General features: G+C 39.0%; 1 protein-coding gene across 4 annotated transcripts in view; it reads left to right on the top strand.

Annotated features, from left to right (window-relative positions):
* The window catches only part of LOC145670913 (uncharacterized), a 111,363-nt gene that overhangs the window by 77,656 nt on the left and 14,346 nt on the right, over positions 1–19,361 (top strand). For all 4 annotated transcript variants that reach the window (XM_081739545.1, XM_081739546.1, XM_081739547.1 and 1 more), the window contains 2 exons: positions 10,370–10,466; positions 18,437–18,929. In XM_081739545.1, the coding sequence (XP_081595671.1) occupies positions 10,370–10,466; positions 18,437–18,929 (590 nt within the window). The remainder of the gene's footprint in view (positions 1–10,369; positions 10,467–18,436; positions 18,930–19,361) is intronic.

Genomic DNA, 19,361 nt, shown 5'->3' with positions numbered 1-19,361 from the left:
AGCATTTGTGCACCCAGTTTGGTCTATACTTTTTGTCTTATCTTGGTGTCAGGAATCACCTCCCACCCGTCGTTGATATAGATAGATAGATAGATAGATAGATAGATAGATAGATATAGATGGATAGATAGATAGAAAGAGAGAGAGAGAGACGGACAGACAAGGCTACATCAGCAGTGGATTTTGTTTCGGGAGAGGTTTGAGAAACGGGTAAGAAACATTTGTGCTGTACGTGCAGTGCAAAAAAATGGTCACAAATTTATTTCGGGAGAGGCTTGAGCCTGATAGGCACCCCCTAAATATAGGACTGTACATCAGTCAACCGTTCACATATTATCTAACACTGCGACGAAAGAAATTTTGAGTGAAGACAATTTTAATTTTTATCAATATTCGAGACGAGACCGAGACTTTCGAGACTGACCTAAGTCTCGTCTCGGTCTCGTCTCGATTTATAGAGGCCTGTCTCGGTCTCGTCTCGGTTATATAAAATCCGTCTCGGTCTCGGTCTCGTCTCGGTATATAAAAGCCCGTCTCGGTCTCGGTCTCGTCTCGATAATTCGAGACGAGACCGAGACGAGACCGAGACTAGTCTCGGTCTCGGTACCATCCCTACTCACTGCATCAATACTAGTCTGTCTTCAACAATGGTTTACCCTTCTGTAAACTTTTTCATCCATCGGTGAATATTACTCTTGCTAACGATATTATCTCTGTACACATTCTATAGCCTTCTGTGGATATCGGACAGCCAGTAATCCTCCTTCGTTAAGAACTCAATTACAGCACATTACTTTTACTTGAAATGCATTATTCATCTCTAAGGAACAAAATATTTATGGAACATCTACAGAGAGGAAGGGTTTTTAAAATTACATGTGAAATTTGAATGATCTACAACAGTTAATAAGGATTACGACAACTTTATTATTTATTTCTTTGCGGCCCTCGTATATGGAGTATTATGATTAAATCCTTGCATTAATTGCATATCTCCTATCAAAGGGGAGATGAGACTCTTTACTAGGGAACCATTTTTACATGCAATATAGATTATTTTTTCTCCAACGCCATACCATATAAACATTACTCTGCACATTTGAGGGACACAATAGTAAACGCCGTAAGGAAAGGACTTCTTTGGTACTTAAATAACCTTTGATTTTCAAAATGAAAATTTTTTACTTTATATAAATTCAATACAGGGTCTACACAAAAGATATCCGGAGTTTCATACACTCATCACACAGCTTACATTAGAAATATTGGATTATAGAACTTTGATTGATTAGAGTTAGCGTTACTTTCAGCACTAAGGCTTTCTTAGATGTTGACCTACAGCTAAACGAGGGATCCGAACTACATGACCTCTCACTGGAAATCGAGCCCGGGTCTCCCGCACCAAAGGCGTATACGCTAACCATCGACAGCTAATGAATTATGGAATTATGAATACGATGAAAGGATATAAGTTTTTTTTCGTATCAAGTAGGCTTCCGTGTGTGCATCCTGCGATGGTCATTCATATGTCCAATCGATATTCTATCTCCTGCCATGTTTATGCAATGATGTCTTGTGAGGTGGATGCGATTGTGTTCTTTATTCACTGTTTGAGGTAATTTAAATCTAGAATTTTCTGAAAATATACCAGATCTTTTACGTACCCCTGAAGAAAAAAATCAAAAGTCAGAGCAATAAGAAAGCCGAACTCGGATTCATTTCACAATTTCCTCGGCCCCCACCTTCCGAGTGCTCCTTTTAAACTGTTTCAGCTACTTACGAATACTTTTATCCATTGGAGGGGATCTTCATACTCGCTACGAAAATTATGTTGTACAGTGATTTGAGTTAGTCTCAATAAATCAAAAATAACGTACTGCACTTTCTCGACTGAATTCCATCGCACTATCCGACCGACATCGTGATGCGAAAAGCTATAGTTGAATATCAAATGGGTATAAAACCTAATGTGATGCAAGAACCTCACCTTTCCAGGAACAAAATTCATGAGTTTCTAAACAGCACGCAAAAAGAAAAAAAGCATTAGTTTAATACACAAGATAAATGACAAGCGTTAGAATTCAGTGATTATAAATTACCTTGTATTAAATAAATTAAATTAGATTCATAAATATTTCAAGGTTCCCCATGTGCTCCCAACAAACGTGCTGGCTCTAAACACAGCTATGAAGAAAACGTCGTCAACCATCGCCAACAATCGGCAAGTGACGAAGATTCAAGCAGTCAGCAATATTTCTGGATAAAAGGAACCAAAACATCGCAGGAAGCATCATTTTTTCATTGATTGATCATCACCTCCACTCTCTAGAACGCCTGGTCTCTGAGAGTTCCTTTTCCTTACCACTCTCTAGGACGCCTGGTCTCTGAGAGTTCCTTTTTCCCTTACCACTCTCTAGGACGCCTGGTCTCTGAGAGTTCCTTTATCCTTACCACTCTCTAGGACGCCTGGTCTCAGAGAGTTCCTTTATCCTTATCACTCTCTAGGACGCCTGATCTTTGAGAGTTCCTTTATCCTTACCACTCTCTAGAACGCCTGGTCTCAGAGAGCTCTTTTATCCTTACCACTCATTCTTACCTGTCTCTAGGACGCCTAGTCTCTGAGAGTTCCTTTATCCTTACCTCTCTCTAGAATGCCTGGTCTCTCAGAGTTCTTTTATCCTTACCCCTCTCTAGAACGCCTGGTCTCTGAGAGTTCCTTTTCCTTACCACTCTCTAGGACGCCTGGTCTCTGAGAGTTCCTTTTTCCTTACCACTCTCTAGGACGCCTGGTCTCTGAGAGTTCCTTTTTCCCTTACCACTCTCTAGGACGCCTGGTCTCTGAGAGTTCTTTTATCCTTACCCCTCTCTAGAACGCCTGGTCTCTGAGAGTTCCTTTTCCTTACCACTCTCTAGGACGCCTGGTCTCTGAGAGTTCCTTTTTCCCTTACCACTCTCTAGGACGCCTGGTCTCTGAGAGTTCCTTTATCCTTACCACTCTCTAGGACGCCTGGTCTCTGAGAGTTCCTTTATCCTTATCACTCTCTAGGACGCCTGATCTTTGAGAGTTCCTTTATCCTTACCACTCTCTAGAACGCCTGGTCTCAGAGAGCTCTTTTATCCTTACCACTCATTCTTACCTGTCTCTAGGACGCCTAGTCTCTGAGAGTTCCTTTATCCTTACCTCTCTCTAGAATGCCTGGTCTCTCAGAGTTCCTTTATCCTTACCACTCTCTAGGACGCCTGGTCTCTGAGAGTTCCTTTATCCTTATCACTCTCTAGACGCCTGATCTTTGAGAGTTCCTTTATCCTTACCACTCTCTAGAACGCCTGGTCTCAGAGAGCTCTTTTATCCTTACCACTCATTCTTACCTGTCTCTAGGACGCCTAGTCTCTGAGAGTTCCTTTATCCTTACCTCTCTCTAGAATGCCTGGTCTCTCAGAGTTCCTTTATCCTTACCACTCTCTAGGACGCCTGGTCTTTGAGAGTTTCTTTATCCTTACCACTCTCTAGGACGCCTGATCTTTGAGAGTTCCTTTATCCTTACCACTCTCTAGGACGCCTGATCTCTGAGAGCTCCCTTATCTTTACCAATCTCTAGGACGCCTGGTCTCTGAAAGCACCTTTAATCTTACCACTCTCTATGACTCCTGATCTTTGAGAGTTCCTTTATCCTTACCACTCTCTAGGACGCCTGGTCTCTGAGAATTCCTTCATGCTTACCACTCTCTAGGACGCCTGGTCTCTGAGAGTTCTTTTATCCTTACCACTCTCTAGGATGCCTGGTCTCTGAGAATTCTTTCATCCTTACCACTCTCTAGGGACGCCTGGTCTCTGAGAGTTTCTTTATCCTTACCACTCTCTAGACGCCTGGTCTTTGAGAGTTTCTTTATCCTTACCACTCTCTAGGACGCCTGATCTTTGAGAGTTCCTTTATCCTTACCACTCTCTAGGACGCCTGATCTTTGAGAGTTCCTTTATCCTTACCACTCTCTAGGACGCCTGATCTTTGAGAGTTCCTTTATCCTTACCACTCTCTAGGACGCCTGATCTCTGAGAGCTCCCTTATCTTTACCAATCTCTAGGACGCCTGGTCTCTGAAAGCACCTTTAATCTTACCACTCTCTAGGACTCCTGATCTTTGAGAGTTCCTTTATCCTTACCACTCTCTAGGACGCCTGGTCTCTGAGAGTTCTTTTATCCTTACCACTCTCTAGAACGCCTGGTCTCTGAGAGTTTCTTTATCCTTACCACTCTCTAGAACGCCTGATCTTTGAGAGTTCCTTTATCCTTACCACTCTCTAGGACGCCTGATCTTTGAGAGTTCCTTTATCCTTACCACTCTCTAGGACGCCTGATCTTTGAGAGTTCCTTTATCCTTACCACTCTCTAGGACGCCTGATCTCTGAGAGCTCCCTTATCTTTACCAATCTCTAGGACGCCTGGTCTCTGAAAGCACCTTTAATCTTACCACTCTCTAGGACTCCTGATCTTTGAGAGTTCCTTTATCCTTACCACTCTCTAGGACGCCTGATCTTTGAGAGTTCCTTTATCCTTACCACTCTCTAGGACGCCTGATCTTTGAGAGTTCCTTTATCCTTACCACTCTCTAGGACGCCTGATCTTTGAGAGTTCCTTTATCCTTTCCACTCTCTAGGACGCCTGATCTCTGAGAGCTCCCTTATCTTTACCAATCTCTAGGACGCCTGGTCTCTGAAAGCACCTTTAATCTTACCACTCTCTAGGACTCCTGATCTTTGAGAGTTCCTTTATCTTTACCACTCTCTAGGACGCCTGATCTTTGAGAGTTCCTTTATCCTTACCACTCTCTAGGACGCCTGATCTTTGAGAGTTTCTTTATCCTTACCACTCTCTAGGACGCCTGATCTTTGAGAGTTCCTTTATCCTTACCACTCTCTAGGACGCCTGATCTCTGAGAGCTCCCTTATCTTTACCAATCTCTAGGACGCCTGGTCTCTGAAAGCACCTTTAATCTTACCACTCTCTAGGACTCCTGATCTTTGAGAGTTCCTTTATCCTTACCACTCTCTAGGACGCCTGATCTTTGAGAGTTCCTTTATCCTTACCACTCTCTAGGACGCCTGATCTCTGAGAGCTCCCTTATCTTTACCAATCTCTAGGACGCCTGGTCTCTGAAAGCACCTTTAATCTTACCACTCTCTAGGACTCCTGATCTTTGAGAGTTCCTTTATCCTTACCAGTCTCTAGGACGCCTGGTCTCTGAGAATTCCTTCATGCTTACCACTCTCTAGGACGCCTGGTCTCTGAGAGTTCTTTTATCCTTACCACTCTCTAGAACGCCTGGTCTCTGAGAGTTTCTTTATCCTTACCACTCTCTAGAACGCCTGATCTTTGAGAGTTCCTTTATCCTTACCACTCTCTAGAACGCCTGATCTTTGAGAGTTCCTTTATCCTTACCACTCTCTAGGACGCCTGATCTCTGAGAGCTCCCTTATCTTTACCAATCTCTAGGACGCCTGGTCTCTGAAAGCACCTTTAATCTTACCACTCTCTAGGACTCCTGATCTTTGAGAGTTCCTTTATCCTTACCAGTCTCTAGGACGCCTGGTCTCTGAGAATTCCTTCATGCTTACCACTCTCTAGGACGCCTGGTCTCTGAGAGTTCTTTTATCCTTACCACTCTCTAGAACGCCTGGTCTCTGAGAGTTTCTTTATCCTTACCACTCTCTAGAACGCCTGATCTTTGAGAGTTCCTTTATCCTTACCACTCTCTAGGACGCCTGATCTTTGAGAGTTCCTTTATCCTTACCACTCTCTAGGACGCCTGATCTTTGAGAGTTCCTTTATCCTTACCACTCTCTAGGACGCCTGATCTCTGAGAGCTCCCTTATCTTTACCAATCTCTAGGACGCCTGGTCTCTGAAAGCACCTTTAATCTTACCACTCTCTAGGACTCCTGATCTTTGAGAGTTCCTTTATCCTTACCAGTCTCTAGGACGCCTGGTCTCTGAGAATTCCTTCATGCTTACCACTCTCTAGGACGCCTGGTCTCTGAGAGTTCTTTTATCCTTACCACTCTCTAGAACGCCCGGTCTCTGAGAGTTTCTTTATCCTTACCACTCTCTAGAACGCCTGATCTTTGAGAGTTCCTTTATCCTTACCACTCTCTAGGACGCCTGATCTTTGAGAGTTCCTTTATCCTTACCACTCTCTAGGACGCCTGATCTCTGAGAGCTCCCTTATCTTTACCAATCTCTAGGACGCCTGGTCTCTGAAAGCACCTTTAATCTTACCACTCTCTAGGACTCCTGATCTTTGAGAGTTCCTTTATCCTTACCAGTCTCTAGGACGCCTGGTCTCTGAGAATTCCTTCATGCTTACCACTCTCTAGGACGCCTGGTCTCTGAGAGTTCTTTTATCCTTACCACTCTCTAGGATGCCTGGTCTCTGAGAATTCTTTCATCCTTACCACTCTCTAGGACGCCTGGTCTCTGAGAGTTCCTTTATCCTTACCACTCTCTAGAACGCCTGGTCTTTGAGAGTTTCTTTATCCTTACCACTCTCTAGGACGCCTGATCTTTGAGAGTTCCTTTATCCTTACCACTCTCTAGGACGCCTGATCTTTGAGAGTTCCTTTATTCTTACCACTCTCTAGGACGCCTGATCTCTGAGAGCTCCCTTATCTTTACCAATCTCTAGGACGCCTGGTCTCTGAAAGCACCTTTAATCTTACCACTCTCTAGGACTCCTGATCTTTGAGAGTTCCTTTATCCTTACCACTCTCTAGGACGCCTGGTCTCTGAGAGTTCCTTTATCCTTACCACTCTCTAGAACGCCTGGTCTTTGAGAGTTTCTTTATCCTTACCACTCTCTAGGACGCCTGATCTTTGAGAGTTCCTTTATCCTTACCACTCTCTAGAACGCCTGATCTTTGAGAGTTCCTTTATCCTTACCACTCTCTAGGACGCCTGATCTTTGAGAGTTCCTTTATCCTTACCACTCTCTAGGACGCCTGATCTTTGAGAGTTCCTTTATCCTTACCACTCTCTAGGACGCCTGATCTCTGAGAGCTCCCTTATCTTTACCAATCTCTAGGACGCCTGGTCTCTGAAAGCACCTTTAATCTTACCACTCTCTAGGACTCCTGATCTTTGAGAGTTCCTTTATCCTTACCACTCTCTAGGACGCCTGATCTTTGAGAGTTCCTTTATCCTTACCACTCTCTAGGACGCCTGATCTCTGAGAGCTCCCTTATCTTTACCAATCTCTAGGACGCCTGGTCTCTGAAAGCACCTTTAATCTTACCACTCTCTAGGACTCCTGATCTTTGAGAGTTCCTTTATCCTTACCACTCTCTAGGACGCCTGGTCTCTGAGAGTTCCTTTATCCTTACCACTCTCTAGAACGCCTGGTCTTTGAGAGTTTCTTTATCCTTACCACTCTCTAGGACGCCTGATCTTTGAGAGTTCCTTTATCCTTACCACTCTCTAGAACGCCTGATCTTTGAGAGTTCCTTTATCCTTACCACTCTCTAGGACGCCTGATCTTTGAGAGTTCCTTTATCCTTACCACTCTCTAGGACGCCTGATCTCTGAGAGCTCCCTTATCTTTACCAATCTCTAGGACGCCTGGTCTCTGAAAGCACCTTTAATCTTACCACTCTCTAGGACTCCTGATCTTTGAGAGTTCCTTTATCCTTACCAGTCTCTAGGACACCTGGTCTCTGACAGTTCTTTCTTGCTAGGACGCCTAGTTTCTGCAAACACTTAACCATTCCCTAGGACGCCTGGTCTCTGGGTTTATCCTCCTCTCTAAGACAGCTGGACATTTGGGAGGCACCTACCTACACCTTGGCCGCAAGAGCCTTGATTTCTATCGCCCTAAGACACTTGGTCATTGGGCTCCTACAAATTCACCAGCAAATCACTAAGATATTTAGAGGAACTTATATTTCATCTGTAATATTTATTTCTATTGTATACAAGAAAGGACTTCTATAATAAAAGGTAAATGGAAAGTCCAAACTCCCGTGTACCATGTTTTAGATCTACCCTAAAAAAATACAATATTAAAATTATGTAACATAAACTAATTTTCACGAAGTAGGAGACAGATCTGAAGAAGAAATCAGCACGATTCTAGTTCATTTCAAGAAAATAGAATATTTATTTTTTCGTAAAATCAATGATTTAAAAAACAAAGCAAAATGCCGTAGATATTCAACACTCGTAAGGAGAAAATGTAATGGAGTATTGACGTTACGTCCTGCTGGTCGGCATGGTAATCACTGATTTTTCTATACAGCACATGCGAAAAGATATAAAATGGAGCGAAAATGGTGATGATTTACTTCCAGATTACAAGCATTAAGCAGTGGCTATCTTACTTTGATGCGAGTGGTTCGGTGAGTCACTACAATTTTTAAAAAATGAAGCCTTTTCTCTTTAGTTATTCTTTCCTGGTGAACTAATCGTTCTATTAAAGCAACCATTCTGATGTTAAAATGTTAGCCACTGACACCACTGATTCTCTTACACTGGACTCTCAATGCTGACTCACTTGTCTTACTCCCTATAGCACAACGCTTCCTTTCAGATCTTGTACGGAGATGGAAAGTGGGAAGTGTGAGTGCCATTACCATGTTTACGATGCTACATGGAAGCGCTTCTCAAGTATGTAGCTCTTGCGATTCGTCAGTACAGATACTGATGCAAGAGCTTATTCTCGTGAGCTGGAAACACAGTGTTGCCAGTGAAGCCTAGCCATTACCAGAAGACAATCGCTAGTGAGATTATCATCAAATCATTAACCATAAATTTAGCCATTCTAGCCTATTTTGCGTTTTGTGAATGAATCAAGTATGGAATGGATTCCCTTAAATATTAATCGCGTTAAATTTAATACTCTTCGCACACATATATCGGTCAACACTCCCAAAAGAATGTCCAAATATCTAGTTTATTTATGTACGTAGTATATTCAGTAAAATTAATGTGTGTAATGTTAAATTTAAGTTAGAAGTTCCTTGACAGATACACAATACTTTACGGTAGCTCCTTTGTGGCTAAGTGGTTAGCGTGCGTGCCTTTGGCGTGGGAAACCCGAGTTCGATTCCAGGCGGGAGTTTATGTGGTTCGGATTCTACGTTAATCAGTAGGTCCCGTCTCATATAGCCTCGTTACTGAAAGAGACGTTAATCTCTAAATCAACTCAGCTCAACTCAATACTTTACGGTGGGAGTAGATTTATAATACTTGTATTTTTAAAAATATATTATTACATATATAGAGAGCTAATATTGCACCGAATATCAACTTATATATTGCGACTCACTGATGAGTCCTGAAGGAATTATGAAGCTTTGAGTAACTCTTGTCACTCTTTAGTATTCGACTGGGGGAGTTGTTCTTATATCCAATTGAAAGTAAAATTTGACTAATATTTATCACTGAGACTATATATAAAGACTATGAGTTATTTATTTTATTAGTATTAAAATGATTGTTTATTTTGAGTCTGTATTCTAAACAGTATTTTCCTTATACTACTGGATTCCGTGAAGTTCGAGGTGAGCACAAAGTGGAAAAAAATTGGGAAATCATGATTGAAGTTGAGTTGTTGTGAAATTAATCCAGGATTTTGATTTAATCGCAAGCTCAAACTGCCACAACGTGTCTAAAGAAAAACGGAATTATTTTAAGTAAAAACATCCATTATCAGTACATTTCAGTTTATGAAAATTCCATATATATGGATTTCTCGAAGGCACTCAGTGCACTCTGTTTGTTATTGAAGACGTGTTCGTTCAAGACGTGTGTGTCTGTGTATAAGCTAATATCATCATTATATCGGATAGGAAGTGAACATCACTAGTCGAATCTTTTCTGTGAGACTATTAAATGCTTTTGGAATGAGTTCTCGCCTGAATCAATTTACCTAGGTATTATTTATTACTTAGAGAAACAAACATTATTGGTATATTGATAAAATTACTTTAGATCATTGATAGCCAGGTCCGAAACCAGACACAGAGGTTTGGGAGGCCTTGAATATATTAGGGAGGCCAAGTTATTGAAAATTCTCGTGCAAATATCTAAATTGTGTGTGTGTGTGTTTTTTTTGTATTAATAATAGCATTTTGTATTGAGGTCCGGAGGGGCCACGAAAAGTTTGGGTGACCAGGCCCCCTAGCCCTCATCTGGTTGCGAGCCTGGACCGAGCGTTATATTACAATTGCAAATACGTTTTACCATTCGCTTAAACCATTGGTTGCTTAACTAATGTTCGTAAGGTTTCTATAATATTTATAGACAATTGTAGTTGTTGAAAGAGGGTTATATTCGAAGTTTTTAACTCTCATTGTTATTTATGTTACAATATTGTTTGTAGATGCCATTTGATCAGCTGACGCAAGAGGAAATCGAACGAAAGAGGAAAAAGCGAGAAGAAGAGAAAGCTCTATTGGCTTTAGATGAAGAAGCAGTTGGTAAGGCTCAAGGATCTTATAAAATAGAGGATCTGCCCTTACAACAAAATCTTGAAGCCATACGTCACAGTTTCGCCACCCCTACTCTGCTCACTGCGCCCAATAGGATCGCAATGTTTTGAGCCAACAATCATGGCGGAAACGAAAGTAGTCAATCAGACGATGGCAGAAACGAGAGTAGCCAATCAGACGTGCCGATGCTCGGTTGTTTTTTGGCTTCATCGATTTAATAGGATGAAGATACATATGGGCAGATCCTTTATTTATAACATATTTGGTAAGACTTCCACAAGTAACAGTCTTGTTTGCTCACTTAACATTAAGCCACTTAGACATGATCATATTTTCCATCATATATTGTATCAAACTAAAGATTGAATCTATACAATAGTGACTTGCATGTAATTTTAAATTCTACACAACAATTGATACAACATTCTATTTCCATCCAATACTGCTGTTATTCTAAAACTTGAAGGTTTAATTCAGCCACTTCTGTTAGGTCAAGTTCTATTTCCTAAATCTGTTAAGTTAGGTTTTGTTCACTTTCCAAACTCTTTTTGGTAGTTTTTCAAAATCCCAACTCATAACTTACTAACAACGACCTGATCCAATATATTCATAAACTTACGTTACTTTTTTACTATCTTCACAACTTTATTATTAAAATTCTCCCATATTCTTTATCATTATCAACATTTCTCAATTCTATTAAACTGAAATATCATTAGATCCGTTCTAACATCAAACTAAACTTTTCTACGTTTACAAATCAACAAGTGCTCCAAAAAAATGTAAAATGAAAAAGCACTGTTCGGTAGCACTAGTGTTGTAAAGGGTCAAAACAAAGCAGAAATAAAAAAAAAATCCTACCAAATTTAAGAAAAACAAAAATTAGAAGAAAAAAAACGAAAATTTTTAAAATAATATTTACAAGTAATTATTGGTTACATAATCATTGCCACATTAAATTTGAATAGCACATTTTACAAATTATTCTGTTCCTGTTGTGTATTTACACTTATTTGGACGTATTCAGAATCGTTCTTAGGATCATGTTAAGAGCCTGACTAATGCATAAGTAAAATTTCAATATTGAGAAACATGTTAGCAATGTTATCCACGACTTCTGTCGTAAGAGATCAGCCATAACTTTTCCGCAAGATTGTCCATACACCGAAGGTGTAGTGGGTCAACAGGATGTGACCCATCGCGACCCACTACTATCATAACCCACTCTGACCCACCGACCCACTCTGCTCAGTGCATTGTAGACAGCGAATACTGATGAATTTGTCCACGATTTACTTTCAAGACCTCCATTTCTCTTCCCTTTTCACTTGTTTCTATTAACTTACCTGAGATGAGTATATCTAAGTGAAGAAAGAACTTCAGGCACTTTTGAATAATGTTATTTATAATTGTAATAATAGCAATAGGACTTAATACTTGGCTTTTGAGACACAGTCGAATTTTAGACTGTTTTTTTCTTTCTTTACGTTGGTATACTTCACTTTGATTTGAGACTGAAATTTTATCCTATTTCCCACTGAAAAATATCAATAATTCAACAAAGAAATAATTATATATGATAATAAAATACAAATGTACTGTAATTTGCCCCATGACAAACGCTTTACTATTTTATATCGTATAGGTCAGATCCACTGATATTGTAACAGAGCGGTGTTTGAGCGATTGGCTGTAGATATTCAAACTGCGACTAATGATAATTTCACAGCCTTGTTTTATTACAAGTGTAAACTCTATAGTCAGTGGAGAGGAGATGTATTGCAGGTCAGAATTGATGACGATGGGTTTTAGTGGGTGGTGGATGAGAGTAGGTCACGGTGGGTGGTTGGTCAGTGGGTCATGAGTCAAGTTTTCATTGACTCACGCCATCTCTGCCATACACATTAGAAGAAACAAGAGATAATTTTAAACAAAATACAACACTAGAAATTAATATTTCAGTGGATATCAAGCAAAACACATGTCTTAAATGATGGTGCACAAGTATGCAGAATATGGTCGACTACGTACGAACTGCAATTCCATCGCTGTTGATGAATTGCCTCAATGAGCCGATACATTGTCTGCCAACCGCAGGATCTCTTTGCTGAAGATTCCTCCTACGTTTGATCGTCAGTTCATCTCGTAGCCGAGTTAGAAGGTGAGAATAATACTAACTAGTGATAGTTTGACCCTTTGGCAGGGAATTGATTGTGATTATCCACTCACAGTTCCAGAACACAGTCAATACAAAGTACCGGATTCAATTCCCATTCCCAGTGAAAGATCATTGAACGCACTACAATGTTTCAAATTCTACTTTAAACTATAGGTCTATGTCTCATATAGCCGTGATACTGAAAAGGTAGGACAAATTTCAATAAACAAACAAACAAACAAACCAATGGATTTCAAAGAATGAAAAATTGTGATTAAGAAAATAGGATGAACACACAGAAGTGGCCATAAGGGAAGGGGTCATGACTCAAAATTTACCATTGAAATTTTAGAAAGGAGAGGCCCAAAGGGCAATAAAACATTTTAAGGAGTTAAGAAGTAATATTTGTACGAAAAGTTCATAATTTGTACGCGAACAACACATTTTAATTAGATTCTGCCCAAATCTGAGGAAAGAGTCATCAGAGGTCAGGACTGTTGGGTAGGCTTAAAAACGCGTTTTACTTATTTATTTATTTTTAGGATGATCGCGTTATGGACCATGGCAGAATGGGTAACGTTGCTGAACATGTTACTTTCTTCCGGAAAATAAGAATACAAATGATACCAAGTTTTCAAAACCCCAACAAAGAAAATGAAAACGTCATATAATGAACTCTATTACAATGATATTTTCTTTTCTCTTTGCAACCAACTACGTAGTACAAATATCTAGGGAATTTGTTTCATTCGATTATTTGGAGCTTCACGTCCCTTTTTAATACCGAGAAGACGTGAATCTAGAATTTAATGTGAGACCCAAACCACACGTTCATCTACAGGTATCGAATTCCGTCTCTCATTTGAATGGCAACAACTCTAAGCAGATAAGTTTCTTCACTACAGCGAAATTAAACTACCACTAATATTAGAGCTTTTCTGTAATATCTTCAAAACAAATTAAAAAAAAAAAAATTCGAAAAGCAAAAACGTAGTGCACTAGACAATATAATTTTGCATGTGATACCGTTATCGCAGCTTATTAATCTGCTTTCGATTTGCAACTGTCGATAGATTTAGCATTTTTTTGCGGGTTCTGTAAATAACGGCATACCAAAAGCAGATACGAGGTGAATTGTGATCAAGGGCGCCGATCCTGGGGGGGACGTGGCCCCCCCAAAGTTCATGTGTCTCCTCTATTGTATTTATGAATACACAATGTTTGACATAATTTGAATGCAATTTGTCTTAAAATCCTCATATATATATACCTTCTGCATCTGAATGTCCCCCTTCCAAATTTACAGAGAAATCGGCGCCCTTGATTGTGGTAAAGTTATCACATGCAAAATCGTATTGTCTAATCTGATTTTCACGAAGCTTTGCACCCCTTGTAAACAATGCAGAATACAGTGCAGAAATGTTGCCAACTAATTAAACAAAAAATGTTATATGCAATTTTGTGCTAAGAAATGAATAAACAAACTGAAGGGGAAAAACAATGAGATTAAAAACAAAATGGCATGGGCTTGTGATAGGAGAATCAGGAACCATTTTCTCTTGTTTGCAGTGGCGTACGCACTGCTCTCTTGAATCTTTGAACTACTATGTAACGCATACATGCACCACGAGGAAGAAGGGCAGAACGCTGAATTTCCTCTACCAGTGTAAATTACAACTAAAACTTACTATCCCCACTCTTAACGTTTCCTCTAGCTGAGAATCTGTCTAAAATGTTAGGATTCAGAGCCACTATTACATGATGACTTAGTGTTCCTACTAGCAGATCTATAGTTGGATTGATGGATGGTTCCTACTAGCAGATCTATAGTTTATCGTCCCCTTAAACAATAAGGTTCTATGAGATTTGGACATACAGTCAAACGAGTGATTCGAACTACACGAATTTCCTCCGGAAATCGAACGCGGGTCTCCCGCCCGACGACGAGTACGCGGATCATATAGCAACAGGAGTTAATTATCAGACTTAGAAACATGTGCAGTTGTACTCACGACTTCTATTCAAAATTGAGGTCTTGGGGGCCGCGGTAGCTCACTGGTAGAGCGTTCACCTCTGGCACATGGGGTTCCTGGTTCGATCTCAACTCTCGCCAAGTGAACCGTGTGATGGACAAACACCGTGTGCGTGGGTTTCCTCTATGTCCTTCAGTTTCTTCCCACGTTCTTCATTCCACCACTTCATTCGTTTTCATCATCACAGTCTTCTTTAGCCTAGCCTGCATAAACGTGGGACGTAAAACTCAAAAGATTTTATTTAATTTCATTTTAAAATTTAGCTCCTTGTACGTTTCCATTACAGGCGAGCGAGTGTTTGGAACAAACAATTGTTCATTCTGCAAGAACTTGAAAACTACTGAGTTTACTTATTTATTGAATAGAGAATTTATTATTTTATTTCCTTTGTTATATGCAATAAAATACCTATAAAATATATTTTGAATCCTCATGACTTATCCTTTCATTTGATGTCTAACAGAAAAGTTACGCCATAAACTAATATCAGTCGTGAGAGTATGAAGACTCTATCGACATCCAAGAAACTTTTTAGTTTCTACATAGGAATAAGGACATATTTAACATGCACATAGTACCTCCTTTTACTTTCACTGCAGCCAGAAAAAAATAAGACTCAAAAGTTATGAACATTCCTATCCAATATTATAAAAATTCTTAAATGTTGAAGATTCCTTTGTACATTATTTCATTTCTGGCACCGAATATTCGGTTTTTGCATCTTTTAAATGGTCATTTATTCTGATCGCATTTTTAAAAAGCGATATACAAGTTATAACTGAAAAAATTAGCCTCATATTACTTCGTAATGAATCACTAAAATAGGTTTTATCCTCTTTAATTTCTCTCTATACCCCTTACTCTCTTTCTTTCTTTTTTTTTAAAATTATCTATTTCCTCATCTTTAATGAAAGGTCAAACAAAGATCTGAAATACTATAAGGAACTTATTATCTTCAATAAGAACCGCAAGTTCATTTGATTTCTCTTTTTCATTTTCTTAGACCATTTTCATGAAATGACACAACTGTTTGACAACCATTCTTTGTGAAAAACTGAAAAATAACTATGAGTTAGCAACATTGAAAATGAGACTAATAACAGTTTATTCTTCCATGAGCAAATAGTACACAACAAATGCAATGTATTATGGTAGTTAATGTATTGTTAAGGCACAGTAAGAACATTTAGCATCCGACTCAAAATATGTATCTATATGGGATCGAAATCTTGAACCAAAATCCAATTTGTAAGAGAAACTGTTACAACAAATGACAAAACACACGAAGTGTGCGCCACAATTAAAAGATGTCGCCCAAGGAAGCCAGCAGGTTACATGCTGCCTCTGAGTTATTCTATTAAACATAAACAAGACAAACCCGTAAGTGCAGAAGAAAAGCAAATACTTTACCAAACGATATCAACGTTGTTCAATTCACTTGAAGAAAATTAAGACCTATAATAGCTAATTTTCATGTTCTCATAGAATATTTATTTACTTACTTTGTAGTACTGAAGTTATTTGTACATTCACATGCTATACAATGTAAGAAACCACATCAATAAATTGAATTTAAGGGGGAAAAGTACCATCTGTTTTTCATGGATATGGGTAACGATTTAGGCAATGGATGAAAAAGAAATAATCTCCCATAATAATAAATATGCTTGCTGTAACATACCAGCACCATCTCTTTATCGTTCAGTTGATAATTTGACATAACTCATTGTAATTTCATCTATAATTACAGTTTGAAGGAAAATAACAATGTTCAGTTGCTCTTAAAGAAGGGGGGGGGGATTATATAGTATTGGCTATTTTTCCCTATATTACGGCAATGGTGTGAGAGTGAGACGAGTAATGCACATCGCAGTAGCAGAAATACATGCACGTGCTACAGCAGAAATATTGCGGGAAACAGACGAAACAATTTACTCTTCACCAATCAGCAAATAGTCGTGCGCGCAGTGATACAACATCAAGTTATGCGGTTTGTTTTTGAAAGGTGCAAAGGACTGTGAAAAACGCTTTAGTTTCACTACGTTTCTGCTTTTCGAATATTTTTATTTCCTTTGAAGATATAACAGGAAAACTAAAATTAGCGGTAGTTTAATTTTGATGTAGTGAAGACCCCTAATCTAAAAGAAACTCAGACTATTCCTGATTTTGTCCTTTGGTTTCATAAATTCCAGGGTGCGAATTGGCGGGGGAGATGCCAGGGATTTCCCCCCCTGACAAAAATCTTTCCCACCCTGGAGAAGAAAAATTTTATCCCTGGCAGGGATAACTTTTTTCCCCTCTGGAGTATTTTTAAGTGGACATAAAGATAAGTAGGTCTACTTTGCGTAGCTAACCTAAATATTACTTGAGTGAAAATTTATGAAAGATCTCACATCTCAACTGTTTTGTACTTGTTAGTATATATATATATATATATATATATATATATATATATATATATATATATATATATATATATATATATATATATATATATATATATATATATATATCTGGGGGGAGGACTGCTTGCACATATAGGTGAAATTCATCCCCCCCTGGGAAAATTTTTCAATTCGCACACTGATAAATTCATTAAAGAAAATAATAAAATAAAATAATAACTAATGCTGATATCAATGGTGAAAGTGCTTACGCTTCGATACATTTCTTATTGCGCTTTTTATACAGGGTGTCCCATAAAGAATTCAACTTATGAAATCCCTGATTAAATCCTAAATTTCAATCTTCCTGAAAGAAAGACACCTAACAATAAAATCACTGACAAAAGCCTTTTACTATTGCAGCACGGGAATATTTTGTGGATGTAACGTATTTCTTCATGAGGTCACGAGAAGAATGGTGTCATTTTTGTAAATATAAATATCTCAATTTTAGGTTCATTTTTCAAGTGACTCCATTGGCAAATATGTTTAGAAATATTTCCATTGAATTCAGCATCATAATGTTAGTATAAATGATGGTAATTCAAAGAGCTCAACTTTGAGGTCATTTTCGGCGTAACACCATAAATGGATAGGTTGCAAAACAGTTCCATTAGTATTCTCAAGTTAGTAACAAAAGCGTGATTAAAAATATATCTAGGCATGACCACTTTCGCTATTGACATAAGCTTTACTTCAAAGATCCTAACCTTGAGGTTATTTTTCTCGTAATCCCATGAACGGATAAGTTCAGAAATAATTCTGTTGCATTCAACATCATCAAATTAGTATAAAAAGAACAATTTGAAATGCATCAAAGCGTCGGCATTTTCATCAACAGCATAAGCAGTAGTTCAAAGATTCTAGCTTTGAGGTCATAAGTAGTACTGACAGGTCTATAACTAGTCGAGTCAGCAAAAATTTGACGATTTTAATTGGCTGGTAGAGGTTACATGGTCTTAGGCCCCGCCCCCTAGGTCACAACATAGGGTCGAGGGTGTGACTAATTTTGAATTTTCCGTGGGGGCGGTATCTAAGACGTGACTTCTACCAGCTAATCAAAATCGTCAAATTTTTGCTGACTCAACTAACCTGTAGACAGCAAAAATTTAAATATAGGCCTGTCAGTACTACTCCGTATTTCTCATGATCCATGGATGTATGTTCACAAGTAGTTTCATTGGATTTACCATCCTCAAGTTAGTATAAAAACTGAAATTAGAAATTTATCCAAGTGTGGGGTACTTGTATTAGTGCTAGTGGCATTAGCGTTAGTTCTTAGGTTTGTTGTTAACACTAATGTGTTTTACTGTTTATTTTCAGCTCAAGCGTTAAACGAGTTGCGTATGAGGTCCAGTGAAAAGCTCGGAGAAGACATGAACTTGTATTCAATCTTGATACTAATGCCCTTCCTCATCTCTGAACCTATGAAAAGACAAATCAAAGAAATTCTAATCAGAGCAGGAATATTTGTAGAACAAGAAACAATCCAAGAACTTAATAGGATTCGAACGATGGAAATCTTCTATGGTACAGAGGAGGTGGAGGAAGTGTCCGACGAGATACAAGAGATTTTGGATAAGAAACCGCTCTATGCTGTCTTGGTGAAAATTGAACCGCCACCTCCACCTCCCGAACCAGGAGAAGAAGAGGAGGAAGAACCGCCCCCTCCGCCCCCACCTGAAGAGGAGCCAGAAGAAGAAGAGGAAGAACAAGAAATCGATCTAGTGCTCGAAGGACTCAAAGGAGCTGATAGGAAATTATACGAGGTGGTTGGACCTTACAAGTGGGATAACGTTGAAAAATTTCCAGATTGGTAATATTAATCAGTCATTTCTTCTTTCCTTTTATTTGCATTATTTTTATTTTATTATTTTTTTCTTTCTTCTAAAGGGTTTACTAATAAGAACGCCTGAGCTCTGAAATCGCGTCCTGGTAACGGTGACTGGTTTCGCGAGATTTAACTCTGTGAGTGTTGTGTGCAAATTAACATAGCTAGATACGGAATTCTGCAACGTATAAGAATTATTCGTATTTATCATGAAAATGAGTATTCAGTTTGGCTAACGTTTCGTGCATTGCGAAGAGTGTATCGTTAACATAATCGACCTACAGAAACTCTCGATTTACCGATTTGGTCAGGTGGCAATCCACAGGCGATTCACAAATTGTCTCTCCATTCTCAAAATGCCACTGCATGCTATGGACCTTGTGCTCAAGGGAGTGATGACCCATATTCTTTCGAGAA

The sequence above is a fragment of the Thermobia domestica genome, chromosome 2 (assembly GCF_964235325.1).
Source record: "Thermobia domestica chromosome 2, izTheDome1.hap1.1, whole genome shotgun sequence".
In the NCBI taxonomy this organism is placed as follows: domain Eukaryota; kingdom Metazoa; phylum Arthropoda; class Insecta; order Zygentoma; family Lepismatidae; genus Thermobia; species Thermobia domestica.
The sequence above is the reverse complement of the archived record's forward strand: the minus strand, read 5'-3'. Positions and strand labels throughout refer to the sequence as shown.